This window comes from Lampetra fluviatilis, chromosome 8 (assembly GCF_964198595.1).
Source record: "Lampetra fluviatilis chromosome 8, kcLamFluv1.1, whole genome shotgun sequence".
Taxonomy (NCBI): domain Eukaryota; kingdom Metazoa; phylum Chordata; class Hyperoartia; order Petromyzontiformes; family Petromyzontidae; genus Lampetra; species Lampetra fluviatilis.
Genome location: NC_136282.1, coordinates 15,050,179 through 15,062,052, shown reverse-complemented (window position 1 = coordinate 15,062,052; position 11,874 = coordinate 15,050,179). Strand labels below are relative to the sequence as shown.

At 49.6% G+C, this 11,874-nt stretch overlaps 2 protein-coding genes across 4 annotated transcripts in view; both read left to right on the top strand.

Moving 5' to 3' along the window:
• ITFG2 (integrin alpha FG-GAP repeat containing 2) overlaps window positions 1–3,631 on the top strand; it is a 68,295-nt gene extending 64,664 nt beyond the window's left edge. For both annotated transcript variants that reach the window (XM_078859263.1, XM_078859264.1), the window contains exon 13: window positions 2,775–3,631. The gene's annotated coding sequence lies outside the window, so the exon portion shown is untranslated. The remainder of the gene's footprint in view (window positions 1–2,774) is intronic.
• A 3,524-nt stretch (window positions 3,632–7,155) lies between these two features.
• Window positions 7,156–11,321, top strand: LOC144933937 (uncharacterized). 2 transcript variants are annotated; one of them, XR_013637106.1, is made up of 2 exons: window positions 7,156–7,671; window positions 8,299–11,321. XR_013637106.1 is itself a non-coding variant. In XM_078859260.1 (2 exons), the coding sequence occupies exons 1-2, from the start codon at window positions 7,382–7,384 to the stop codon at window positions 9,514–9,516; spliced, it is 1,512 nt and encodes a 503-aa protein (XP_078715386.1). In that variant the 5' UTR covers window positions 7,156–7,381; the 3' UTR covers window positions 9,517–11,321. The 2 variants fall into 2 exon arrangements, 1 of the variants encoding a protein (XP_078715386.1); XM_078859260.1 differs by having other exon boundaries at window positions 7,156–7,675.
• The last annotated feature ends 553 nt before the right edge of the window (window positions 11,322–11,874 follow it).

The following is an 11,874-nucleotide window of genomic DNA, read 5'->3' as shown; positions in this document are numbered from 1 at the left end:
TGACGATTATCTGAACCGGTCCTGGGGCTTCCCTTAGGTCGACTCAGCCTCAAGTGAGTGCCTGGTGCGATGTGTAAACATCGCCACGGGTGAGACAAAGGCGGCCGGGCGTTGTGCTGGCCACCCAGCCCGTCGTGCGCAGTGCCGGCCTTCCGAAGTTCTCCCTGTGAGGAGCAGTTGTCTCTGGAAATCTTTGCTAAACACAGCCACAGCGAGATGTATACTGGATGCGGTGTGCCGGATGCAGGGGGAATGAATCCCCTGCCGTGTCTCCTCCGACGCCTGGGTACGAGTTGAACTTCTCTCAAGGCGCTCAACGTTTGTCGTACGGCCAGCCCGGGGCCATGCGCCTTTAATGAACGGCCCTGGCGAATTAAACAAGAAGAATACTCGGGGGCTGATAGCGAGCGGACGTCGTGTGACGGTGAGATTTGTTCTGATGAAAAACAACCGTCCCCTGCTCCCCCCCCCTGCCCCCCCCCTGCTCCCCCCCGGCTCCCCCCTCAGTGCCCCAGAGAGACATTGAGAGGGACAGAGGGGGAGAGACGAGAGGCGCGGGATGAGTCGTGATGAGCTGGGACGACGTGGATGGGAGAGAATACTGTACATAAGCAGCCATTATCTATCCACTTCTAGATGGAGGAATCCTGAATCCGTTGTGTTTTTTTTTTTACAAAATGAAGGGTAGTGGCCCTTCTTCATAGGGCCATTGCCCGAAACGTCGCCTGTTATTAAAAAATGTATATATTAAGGCCAGTGTTTTGAGTGTTTTTGTTAACTGTGCTTTGTGCACCACAGTCAACGCAGCAGCAGCAGCAGCATCACCAGGTTTTTTGAATGAATGAAATCAGTTAATTAAATCAGTGAATATGAGTTATTGAAATCAGTTAATGATATTCGTGAATGGAATCAATGACTTATATGAGGGAATTAAATCAGTGAATGATATGAGTGAATGAAATCAGTGAATATGAGTTTATGAGTGAATGATATGAGTGAATGAAATCGGTTAATGTAATGCCTGAATGAAATCAGTGAATTATAAAAGTCATGATAAAGGTTTTTGGGTTAGATCGCGTAAATATAAATATGTCGAAACCTTCCACCACCAAACACGGCCAATCAGTAAGGGATTTGTCACGTAAACGAAACGACAAATAGTTCACTACCTCAGCCCAACGGCGTGTTGGAGAGTGAATCCACAACATTTACAATTTGAGTACGACGTTTCGCTGGTAATTACATCCAGCATCATCGGGCGATTTGCCAGAATTGTGGCAAATACTTACGCGATCTCACCCGAAAACCTTTATTATGAATATAATATTGGTCGTGAAAGTCTGCGCCGTTTTAAACTGAGATGAGCGATGCTGGAGCGACACAGGGGGCCGTGAGGTGGCCAAGCGGGGAGAGTGTGCGGCAGCCACGCGGAGGGTCCCGGGTTCGAACCCACCGTCGGTCTTGTCGTTATTATATAACGCGAGTATATATTTTAACTACCGGAGTGACGTTCTAAAGTGCATGGTGGATCAAATGCTCAGGAGTGCTTTGTTTGAAATACCTTATTTTGGAAGAATACGTGAAACTGACGATTATTTAATAACTAGAACTGGCCCAACTTGTCACCGTCACCTCGTGGTGTAGAGGGCAACACGGTGGGCTTTGGAGTTCGTGGCACAGGTTCGAATCTTACATTGTTTATTTTACGTTTTTTTTTAAAGCATTACGTAACAAAAGACGTGAAGACGTCACCGCACTTAATTGTGTCACGCGAAATTGCATTCATGCTACGCGATTACGTAATTACCCCCACTCTTCCACGTCCACGCGTGCAGTGGCAAGTCACTTTCCCAGTGCTAGACACATCGAGGTCTCCGTCGTCAGTGGGATAATGAAAGACGCAAGACACAGGAGTGCGACTGTGTCCACGCAGCCCAAACTATGGACCGCAGAGTACCCCGCTGTGGGTCTGCGCTCCTTCAACGGAGGATGAACAGCGACACGGACACGACCTCTCACTCTCTCTGCTGAAGCCCTCCCGTCGTGGCCAGACCTCGACATTGGCATTTATCTTTTGAATAACGTGGCCATCGCCACGTCACACGCGCAATGCCATAACGAGATGACATCATCACGCCACGTGTAGCCCTGGCACGTCACCGATGCTCGATGGGCGAGTGGGATCCACGCGAGGTTGACGATCATCGAGACCCAAGTTCGAATCCAGCTTTTTTATTTTTTTATTTCTACCGACCGAGTTTTTTTTTTCAAAACAAGTCCACGCTGAACACATGTTTTGTAATAAATATTTAAATAACTTCATATTTTTTTTAAAATAAAACATCTGCAATGACGATGTTGAGAAAAGACGACGATTTAATAACCAAATCATTCAAAGCATACACCAAAGCCCGTGTGGTGTAATGGAGAAGCTGCCTCCCTTTTATATTGGGCAGACAGGTTCAAATCCGAGATTCCCCTTTTAGATATTTAAACTTTACGTGATGACGTCATCGCGTGTGTTTATAACAGCCACGTGCGCTCAGTGCAATAACTACACGCACAAAACAGCACACATCTGTGTGAGGACTTGGTGGCTCAAGGCGATGCGAGGCAATCCTGGAAGTCCGCACGTGATGGGTTCGAATCCCGGCACAGCGGCGAATATCCAGGAACATCAACGGATTTCACGAGGCAAGGTGAGTGATATGTAATGTAAATGTTTCTCTCTGTGTACAATACTAACGTGTGTGTGTGTATGTCTGTGTGTACAGGAGATTGGAGTCCGAGGCATGGAGGGAATAGAGACGTGGACGACCTTGGATGGAGACCTGGAACGGCGGGGACAAGAGGGCATGGAGGAAAGAGATTAATATTTATTTATTTTTGCCAATGCCACTAATACATTTTCACCAGTAGGGGGCGCTCTTCTACCGCTAGGGGGCGCTGTTCACTAGGGGGCGCTGTTCTATGCAGTTTCCCATTTAAAGTGTCAATTTATTGCAAATAAACCCATTTACGCCGGTTGTTCGGGGTATTGCAGCTGTACGCTATGGTTTGATGCAAAATATCGATGGAAACTCCACACGCAACGAAAAAACAGTAAAAGTGAAATTTACAATGACCACTTAGACATGGTTTCGGTGCAATTTGGCACTAAAACTGCTATTTCTACAACAGAATACCACCACAAACACGATTTGCCTGAGAAAAATTCCGTGAAATGTTATAAAACCGGCTACATCTGGTTGTTTATATCTTTTAAAAAAACGTAAAACACTTAAGTATTGTAAAAAAATCGCAAGACCCACCACGGATTGTAAAATGCACTCATCCAGCAGTGGATTTGCGATATTACTACACAGACAGCGACCAGTAACGGGTTATGAATATTACTGACTCCGTGCAGCTCTTTAAAACCCACGAGGGTTACGGGTAATAACCTCTTTCACAGCAAGATTGGTGGTAAGCAAACAACCACGGCGTCTAAAAGGCAAGAATCAACTTTAAGTTCTCAACCCCAATTGCGAGCATCACAGCGAGTGAGCAACACGAGGAGACCACCCTCCTCTCCCCGTCTCTCCCCTCTCGTCTCGCTCCCCTCCCCGTGCCTCTCCCCCCTCTCACCTGGCTCCACTCCGCTCGCCCGTGGCCCCTCCACGTCAGCGGCCGAGGCGTCCTGTCCCAGACCCCCAGCCAAGCTCCACCCCGCCACGGCGGCTCCACTCCTCTCGGTGGAGCCGCCTCGACCCCGACCACCACTGCCAAGGCCCCTTCCCCTGTCCGGGCGCAAGCTGAGCGCCGCCTCCCCCCGCGACTCTCTCCACGGAGCGGCGCCCCTCTCCCAGTCCCCTCCTCCTCCCCCTCCCTCGCGTGCCACGAGCAGCAACAGAGCCCCGCTCCGATGTCTCCCCTCGCTCCCAGGACAATTGCGCCGCCCCGCGTCTGTTCGCCGCCTCGAGACGCAGCCGCTCGCCCGCGGGGCGCTGCCCGAACTCCACGCGGGCGCTGCGGCTGCGCCGCACGGGATTCTTCGCTGCGAGTGTCGCCCTCCGGTGGCGTGGGGTTGGCCCCCTCGACCCTGGTGCTCACAGCGAAGCACTCAGCCCGTGCCGGATTAAACTTGTGCGGGGCCTGTCGCATATGTTATAAAGGGGCACTAACATAAAAAAACACAAATATTAAAACACAATTTTTGTTACTTGCATATTAAAGTTATTGTATTTTTTCATTTACTATACAGCCAGATAATACGACAAATCGCTAACATTAAACACCCAGTCGTTTATAAAAGTTGAAGGCGGTATAGTACTATAGTAATAGAGCAAGTGCAGAAGCACTGAACCGGAATTGATAGCTTGAAAGCATTTAGCGCGGGGCCCTTGAAAGTGCGGGGCCCGTAGCTTGTGTAGCTACTTTTGCTACGAGGATAATTCGGCACTGTTGGTTCATCATCCACACAGCGCCCCGTGCCGTCTGACTGTGAAAATAAACTCTGGCCGTGGTCACCCGGGAGCGTCTGCTCACCTCTCTCGCCTGGTTGTCAATAACGAGGTCCACACGCGACAGAAGCCACTCCTCGTTACCGTGCGGGGAATTCATCACCAACGCGCGTGGCCGCGTGGATGCCAAGGGGGCGTTAAAGATCCCGTGGGGATGTCGGCACTAACACATCCAGGCGGAATGCGATGACACGCAGCGACTGTGGCGTGTGGTCACGGGGTTACATTCATTTATATATTTATGTATAGTGACAGCAAGCACTGCCAAATCATCCGATATCATCACATCTCAAAAGCTACTCAGTGTTGAGTCCGGGTCGTGTTTTCATGAACAACACGGTTTTAATTTTCCTGTTGCCCATCCTACAGGTTCAAGTTTAAGTTCATTTATTAGGTATAGCCCTGTGAGCCATTCGGCTCTTGAATCGGGTGCAACCGCAACAAACAAAAAACATGAACAAGAAAACATCTTAAAGTGACTATGTGACTATGTGCAAACTGAAAATCCAGAAAAAACACAGCAAAAATTCCAAAAAAAAGCACCGTATATCAACGCTGTGTGCAAAAATCCCAGTGGGATGCAAGTCAAACAACAACAACCACAAGACAGGTGTCCAAATGCTGACAGTTTCCTTCTCATCACTGCCTGCATCATCAGGCCATTCCTCTATGGTGCAACCTTTTCCTTACCTTGGCCACTCGTTGGGCCCAGCTGATATGCAGTATTCTTATGTAGCAATACATTTCGGGTGCCAATATCTGTCTCAGTCTTTTTTTTATGTCCAAGTCTCGCATGTTGGACGCATGTTCTTAAGATGCTAAGTTTGGTCTTATAGCCGACTTGCTTGCTTCTCCACACGAGATTGATTCCTGGAAGTACTGCTCTTGCCTTTGCCATCATCGCTCTTCTGTCTTTCGTGCAGCCGTTGTATCATATCAAGAGACTTCCCAAGTATACAAATTCCTTTACATTCACAATCTGTCCGCTTTCGATTACAGGCGCCACATTTTCGGGACCTGGCCAACCGACCAGACACAAAATGGAGAGATCACTTCTCCTCCCCCCCTCCCCCTGAGTGGAAACAGATGTACAAGCCTCCCGTAGCCAAAGCGTGCCAATTAGTTACTGCTGAAGTAGCTGCTGCTGAAGTACTAGCTAATTGGCACGCTTTGTTCACGTGATATAAACCTTACTAATTGGCTGTGCCGGGTGGTGATCGGTTAACAACAACACATTTATATTTCCAGACATATAATCGTGACCAATATCAAGCTGACAAAACACCCAATACCCATGTCTGTCCCTCCACATAAACACATTTCAGTATTTTATAAATCATGTTTTAATGACTAGTTTGTGCCAAGCATCGATGAGCGAGATGAATTGCGATTACTACTTGGTGATGACGACGATGATGATGCAGCTGCTGCTGTGTTAACAGTGGGGCACAAGGACAAATACCAACTCAACACGTTTGTCAATAAAACCGCGGCCTTAAAAGTAAAAACATATAACAGACGACGTTTCGGGAAATGGACCTCCTTTAAACGGGCCACGGTGGCGAGATGTTACCTACCTCGCCTGGTATACAGGAGGTTGTGGGTTCGACCCCGACCTAGATGCCTGCCGTATATTTTAAGGTTGCGTGTTCTGTTCTCCTCGTGGTCGTTTGGATGTTTCTCCGGGTCCTCTGGTTTTTTCCTTTCCATATTTAATCAACAACACGAGTTCAGAGTATTTGGCCGCTATACATTTCCACCCGATGGTGATAAGCTCACTTCGTTAAGCGATCGTTTGTGATAGGCAGGTTGCTTGTGAAAAATTTCTATATATCGCTCAGTGGGCCTTACCTGAAAAAAATAAGATATAGTTCATATAAAAAATAAATACCTTAATCTGGATGTACGACTCAAAAGCCTCCAGGGTACTCCCCGATAAGATAGAAAGCTGAAAGTTGGTACATATGTAGCTTTTAGGACACAAACAACAGGAACAATCTGAATTCCGACATTTTACAGTTTAAGGCCCCAAATCTCGATTGTAAGTGACCCATTAAATGTTTGTGAGTGGCATTCAGAAACCGTTAAATATAAGATTGCTGGTCTTCCCGTTTGATAGAGCGTTAAACCGCAAATTACATTAAAACGAGAACCATTGTTCTGTCTTTTATTGGTTTTGAGATATTTCGGATTCAAGCGGGTTTGAACCAAAACAATCCGCATTTTATGTTCAAATCTGAATAATTTGAAAAAGATAAAAGATAGGAGCATCCCCTCGTACAGTATTAAGTTCATTAATGTTTGTTCTTTCTAATAAAAAAAGAACGGAATCTTTAAATTGAGCGGTTTCCGATGGGTATTTTTTAAATATAAGAAGTTGAATCAAGTTGTCGACAATTTTTTGAGTAGTTGTTAAGTATCTGATCGCAGATTCAAAATTATAAAAGAAAAATCGCATCAGGTTAATTCTTACATTTATTGAAAACCTTTGCCTGGTGATTTTTTTTTTTTACAAACTAGTAGTTTGTAAATACAGCGTGGTTATTAGTTCGTAGCAACAACGGGTGTGTGGCCAGGGGAAGGTTTGGTGATGAGGGCGGTGCCGTGCGTCGCCATGTGGCGCCATGTGGCCACGAGAGGGCCCACAGGGAGGCAGTTGCTGCCAAAGCGGCGGTGAAGACAGCGGCGGTGCAGCAGCAGTCGGGGGATAAGTCGCCTCGGCCTTCTTCTCACGACGCCGGCCTTCTTCTGCGAGCCTCGCCGCGAGCAGAAGCCACGAGAGTCGAGGGCGGTGCCGGGGCTCGAGATGGCGCGGCAGCTGCGGGACAAGTCGGCCAACAGTTGAGGAGGTGCGGGCAGGCGGGCGGGTGCGGGCGGCCATGGCGGCCTCGCCCTCATCGTTGAGACGCGGGGCCCGAGGCGGTGGCGAGAGGGGAGGACGAGGTGAGGGAAGGGGGCGACGAGGCAGCGGTGGCCGCGGTGGTCGAAGAGGAGTCGAGGGTCGGCGTGGAGAAGTCGGCGGCCGGGCCAGCAAGGCCGAGCTCAGCTTCGTGGAGGCCCCGAGCCGCCTCCTCGCTGCCGCCCCCAGCGGCCCCCGTCGCCTCGGCCGAACCGCTCCCCCACCTGGCCCTGGGAGGGCCCCCCACGGTCGCATCGGGAGCCCCCCTTCGTGGGTACGGGGGTAACCTAAGGGTGTCTCGAGTGTGCCTGGGACAATGTGCTGGGCATGCGAACAAGAGCTTTGTAGCTCATCGGATTCCTCCGGTATCGATCTGATTGTGGACGTTCAGTCGCTAACTGCACTTTGCCCAACAGCTTGTTGGAGCCTACACGGGGGATCTTTGTCTTTAGGAGTCGGTTGGCCACCCGAGTTCGATTCCCGCTCACAACGAAATTATTGGCGCATATCTAGAGCGGTCCTGGGCCTCGCCTAGATCCTCGACTCGGCCTTAAATGTGTACCTCGTTCTGTTTACAACATCAGCACTGGAGAGACAAAGGCGGCCGGGCGTGGTGCTGACCACCCATACGGTTTCCCCGTATTGTAGTACAGGGAAAATTGTGTGTTTCTGCCTTGTGATGGGACTTTGTACGATGAACGTTGAGATTTATTAGGGCACGGGGTGACCAATAAGGTCTGACTTGGTCTGTAATAAGGGCACTGATAAGGCAGCTATGCGGGCATGTGTGGGAAAGGCCGCACCAAAGTGGAGTCTTTGTATAGCAGAGTAAATTACGAACGTCATACTGATACAATAAAAAAAAATTCTTCTATTTTCAACCCCCTGTCCCCAAAGGTGACCTCGCAGTTTCCAGGCGGACTGGGGGACCGTCCTTTGGGAGGCACAGGCCAGTGTGGAAGCCGCATCCCACATCGCAGAGCGCCTGCGGCAGTGGCCACCGGGAGGGCCATCCCCTCCGGCCGGTTCCTGCCACTGCAGTTCCTCGTTTGCAGCAGCAGCAGCAACAACAACAGCGGCAGCAGCAACAACAACAGCGGCATCCATCGTTTGCCTGGAGCCCGCAACTCGAAGGCCGCCTCTGTTGTCCGTGCAGCTGTCGGCTGTGAAGCTTCTGAGACATCTACGCCCGAGACATCTCCTCCGTCCGTGACGTGTGGGGAATCTCCATGCGTGAGATCTCCCCGTGTCGCCCTAGATATTCAGCCAAGGCCTTCGAGTTTAGAGAGGAATGCTGGGAGCAGACGGTGTAGGAGTTCGGAAAGTGGGCAAAGAAAAACATCGGAAAACGCTCACTGCAACAACGGTTTAACAAAGGTTCAGTTGACGAGCTTGACTGCAATTCACGGAAATTTTTCAGAAAACGGTCACATGATAAACTCCAAAAATAGTCACTGCAAAGATGTTTTAAATAGCCACCCCAGAGATTCTGTAAATGGCCATGTACTATATTCTGAACAAAGTCACTTAAGAAATTCACAAAACAGTCCCTGCACCAACTTGGAAAATGGTCGCCCCAGAGGTTTGGAAACCGGGGCCTCGCAAAGCGGCCACAGAAATCACGGCGAGCGAGAGTCGGGAGCGCGCGACACGCGGGCGGACGACAGCGGCCTGAGGCTGCTGCTGGACCTGTCGGCGCCCTCCGTGTTGACCCCGGACTGCAGCCACCACCTTCCCGCGGACAACCCGGCGGCCATCGACGTCGGCCGCTCTCCGAGCGGCGCAACGCAACGTTGGGGAGGACGCGGCGAGGGGAAGACGGCGAGGGGGACGACGCTGCCGCTGCGGCGGCTGCTGCTGCTGCTGGATGACCCGGAGGACGACTCGAGCCCCTCCACGGGGGGCCCCGTACTGGCCGAGGACACTCCCGAGGAGATGCGGGTTCGGTCAGGGGTCGCGTTGCGCCGTCGGAGGAGGGGATGGGCAGCCGGGGGGTGTGTACCCCGGGGGCCACCCAGATGTATCATTCGCGACCTTGGCGCGGCGCTTCAGGAGGCGGGGGCGAGACAATCCGTCCCAGGTTTTCCAATCTCAACGTGTTTACACGGGGAGTAGTCCATGATCGGAAAGTGAAGACACCGCGTGGCGATGTTGATTGAATTACAAGATCGATGGTTGCTGCTGCTGCTGCTGTTGTTGCACCAGTGTTGGGCTCAACAAGGGCGGTTCTCCTGGGAATCCGCGTGGACTGTGAGCGCGCCGTCTGATGGAGAAAGCCGCGAGGGTGAAGCTACTGTGATCGCATTTCAGTTTGTCAAAGAATCCATCTGCCTTGTCACCTGAGACTGGGAAACCGCCGGGGGTGGTTTGTAGCTTCCTCAACCTGATTTGACATGGCTCGCTACAACATCGCTGGTGGAGCTCCTTTGTAACCACGCTTCGTATATCAATCTTGCGCCGTGTTAGCACCCAGTGGTGTGGTATTAGTCGCGGCTTAGGCTCTGCTCCTGGGAAATCCCAAGCGTGGCTAGGACCACGTTTGGGGCCGACTCAAGTTAAGCACGTGGCTTTGAGCCAGAGCCGAGCCCGAGCTGAGCCTGAGCCAAACCCTGACTCAGAGCTGCCTTGTCGACTGATATAAAACCAGACCATTAGTTGCACTTATTGAACAGGTAATGCATCGTTGAAAATTAATAATATGGGCTGTACAAGTAGGTGATGGCAGGTGCATTTACAAATTCAAATGCAATTTTATATTTATATTAATGTTAAAGCATCCCTATCAGTTTTTCCAATTGTCCTACGGTTACACTGGATCCCATCATAGTAATGTGGAATTTTCAACGACGATTAAGGCTGTAGATGGGGGGGGGGGGGGGTGCCACCCCATGGCCAGCGGAGCTGGAAACCGGTTTGAGCACCTTTGGCAATGACCGAACGAGCCAGTTGGCTGTGGTTGAGAAATATTTTACATTGCCTGTGAGAGTAAAATGGCACCACCCGCAGTTGATATTGAACTCTCAGTCTTCCACTAACTAAAATCTCGCTCTGGAGGTTTCCCGATTTTCGGATTAATCTGCACTTTCTGAAAACGGCCTGAGATACAACATTTTTGGATGACCCTAAATACCATTATCACGTGATGTGACATTAACGCTGCTCTTCCTGCAGAAAGCGGGTGTCAGGTGGCATCAGGTGGCATCAAGCGATGTCGAGGGAGGAAAACGCGTTATTACATCATGGAAGCGGTACGAAAATACAAAGTCAATTTTTTTCAAACTCACTGCTACTGCAGTCGGCACGTGATTGTTCCGGGGTAATGTGTGAGGGATGGCTTTGCCGTGTAATCCACACATTATTGTTTAACCCTGAATTATTGAATGCTGGTGCAGGTATTTTATGCACGTGCTTTGCCATGGCAACCTGGCGGCCCTCACCAGCGCACACCAACCAGCTTGGGTCATTACGGTTACATAACCCGCATGGGGAGGTCACTCGTCCAGCAGTGGCTGGACAAAGGGGCCCTGCACCTGCACAGAATAACCAGCAGCAAGTGGTGCTCAGCTCCATTCGATGAGAAATTGGTGGAAATTACTCCCCCCACCTATTCAATGGTGCTCGCGATATGCATGCTAGTGACCATGGAGAGATGATGACCCTGGCTTGGAATAGAACCTTCAAGCAATTACATTTGAGGTCCTCTGCTGTCCAATCCAAATGTTCTCTAAACCTGAATTATTGGCAACTCCACACGGATTTAAAGAGTCGGGAATGACGCTGCTTGTGTATCTTTTTTTACACTTTGTATTTTTTACCAAATGTTTGTAAAATTATTTTTTGAACGTGTTAATTCTGATGTGGATGAGATTGTTTAATTATTTATTCATTTGCACATTAAAGCCACTATTAAATTAAGCCGATGGATTTTGTAAATGGAATTTTTTTTTGTATGTCCATTGTTGCTCTGGTACTCGTGACCAAATCTCCCAGAATGCACCCGATCCCATCAGCCCTATCACGCAAAGCAGGTGTGAGCCTGGATTGCACTTGAATGAGTCATTGTGACGAATATAAATCAAATAGATCGGACATCGTCTCCTTCATATGTCTTTCCAAACTAAAAATAAAAAAAGTGATTTGTACATAACCCTTTTTATCATGCATTATTTCAGCAGTACTGAGTACAGCACAAGCAACATTCTGGTCGAGTTTCACTCAAGTCCATGTCATCAGCAGTCAAACTTGCGTCAAATAATGCTGAACTGCCAGATGTCATTGGCAAGGATAAGGGTTCAATATGTATGTAACCCACCCGAATAATTTGCGTCGTTCGTGCATAATATAAATCGCCATGCACAAACGTGCCATGGTCTGTGAAGTACAATCCATCGTACTGCGGTTCTATTCTGCCAGGTCCATCCTCCCACCGCCTTTACTAACCAACCCGCACTGACCAGCACGGAGAAGTTGGTC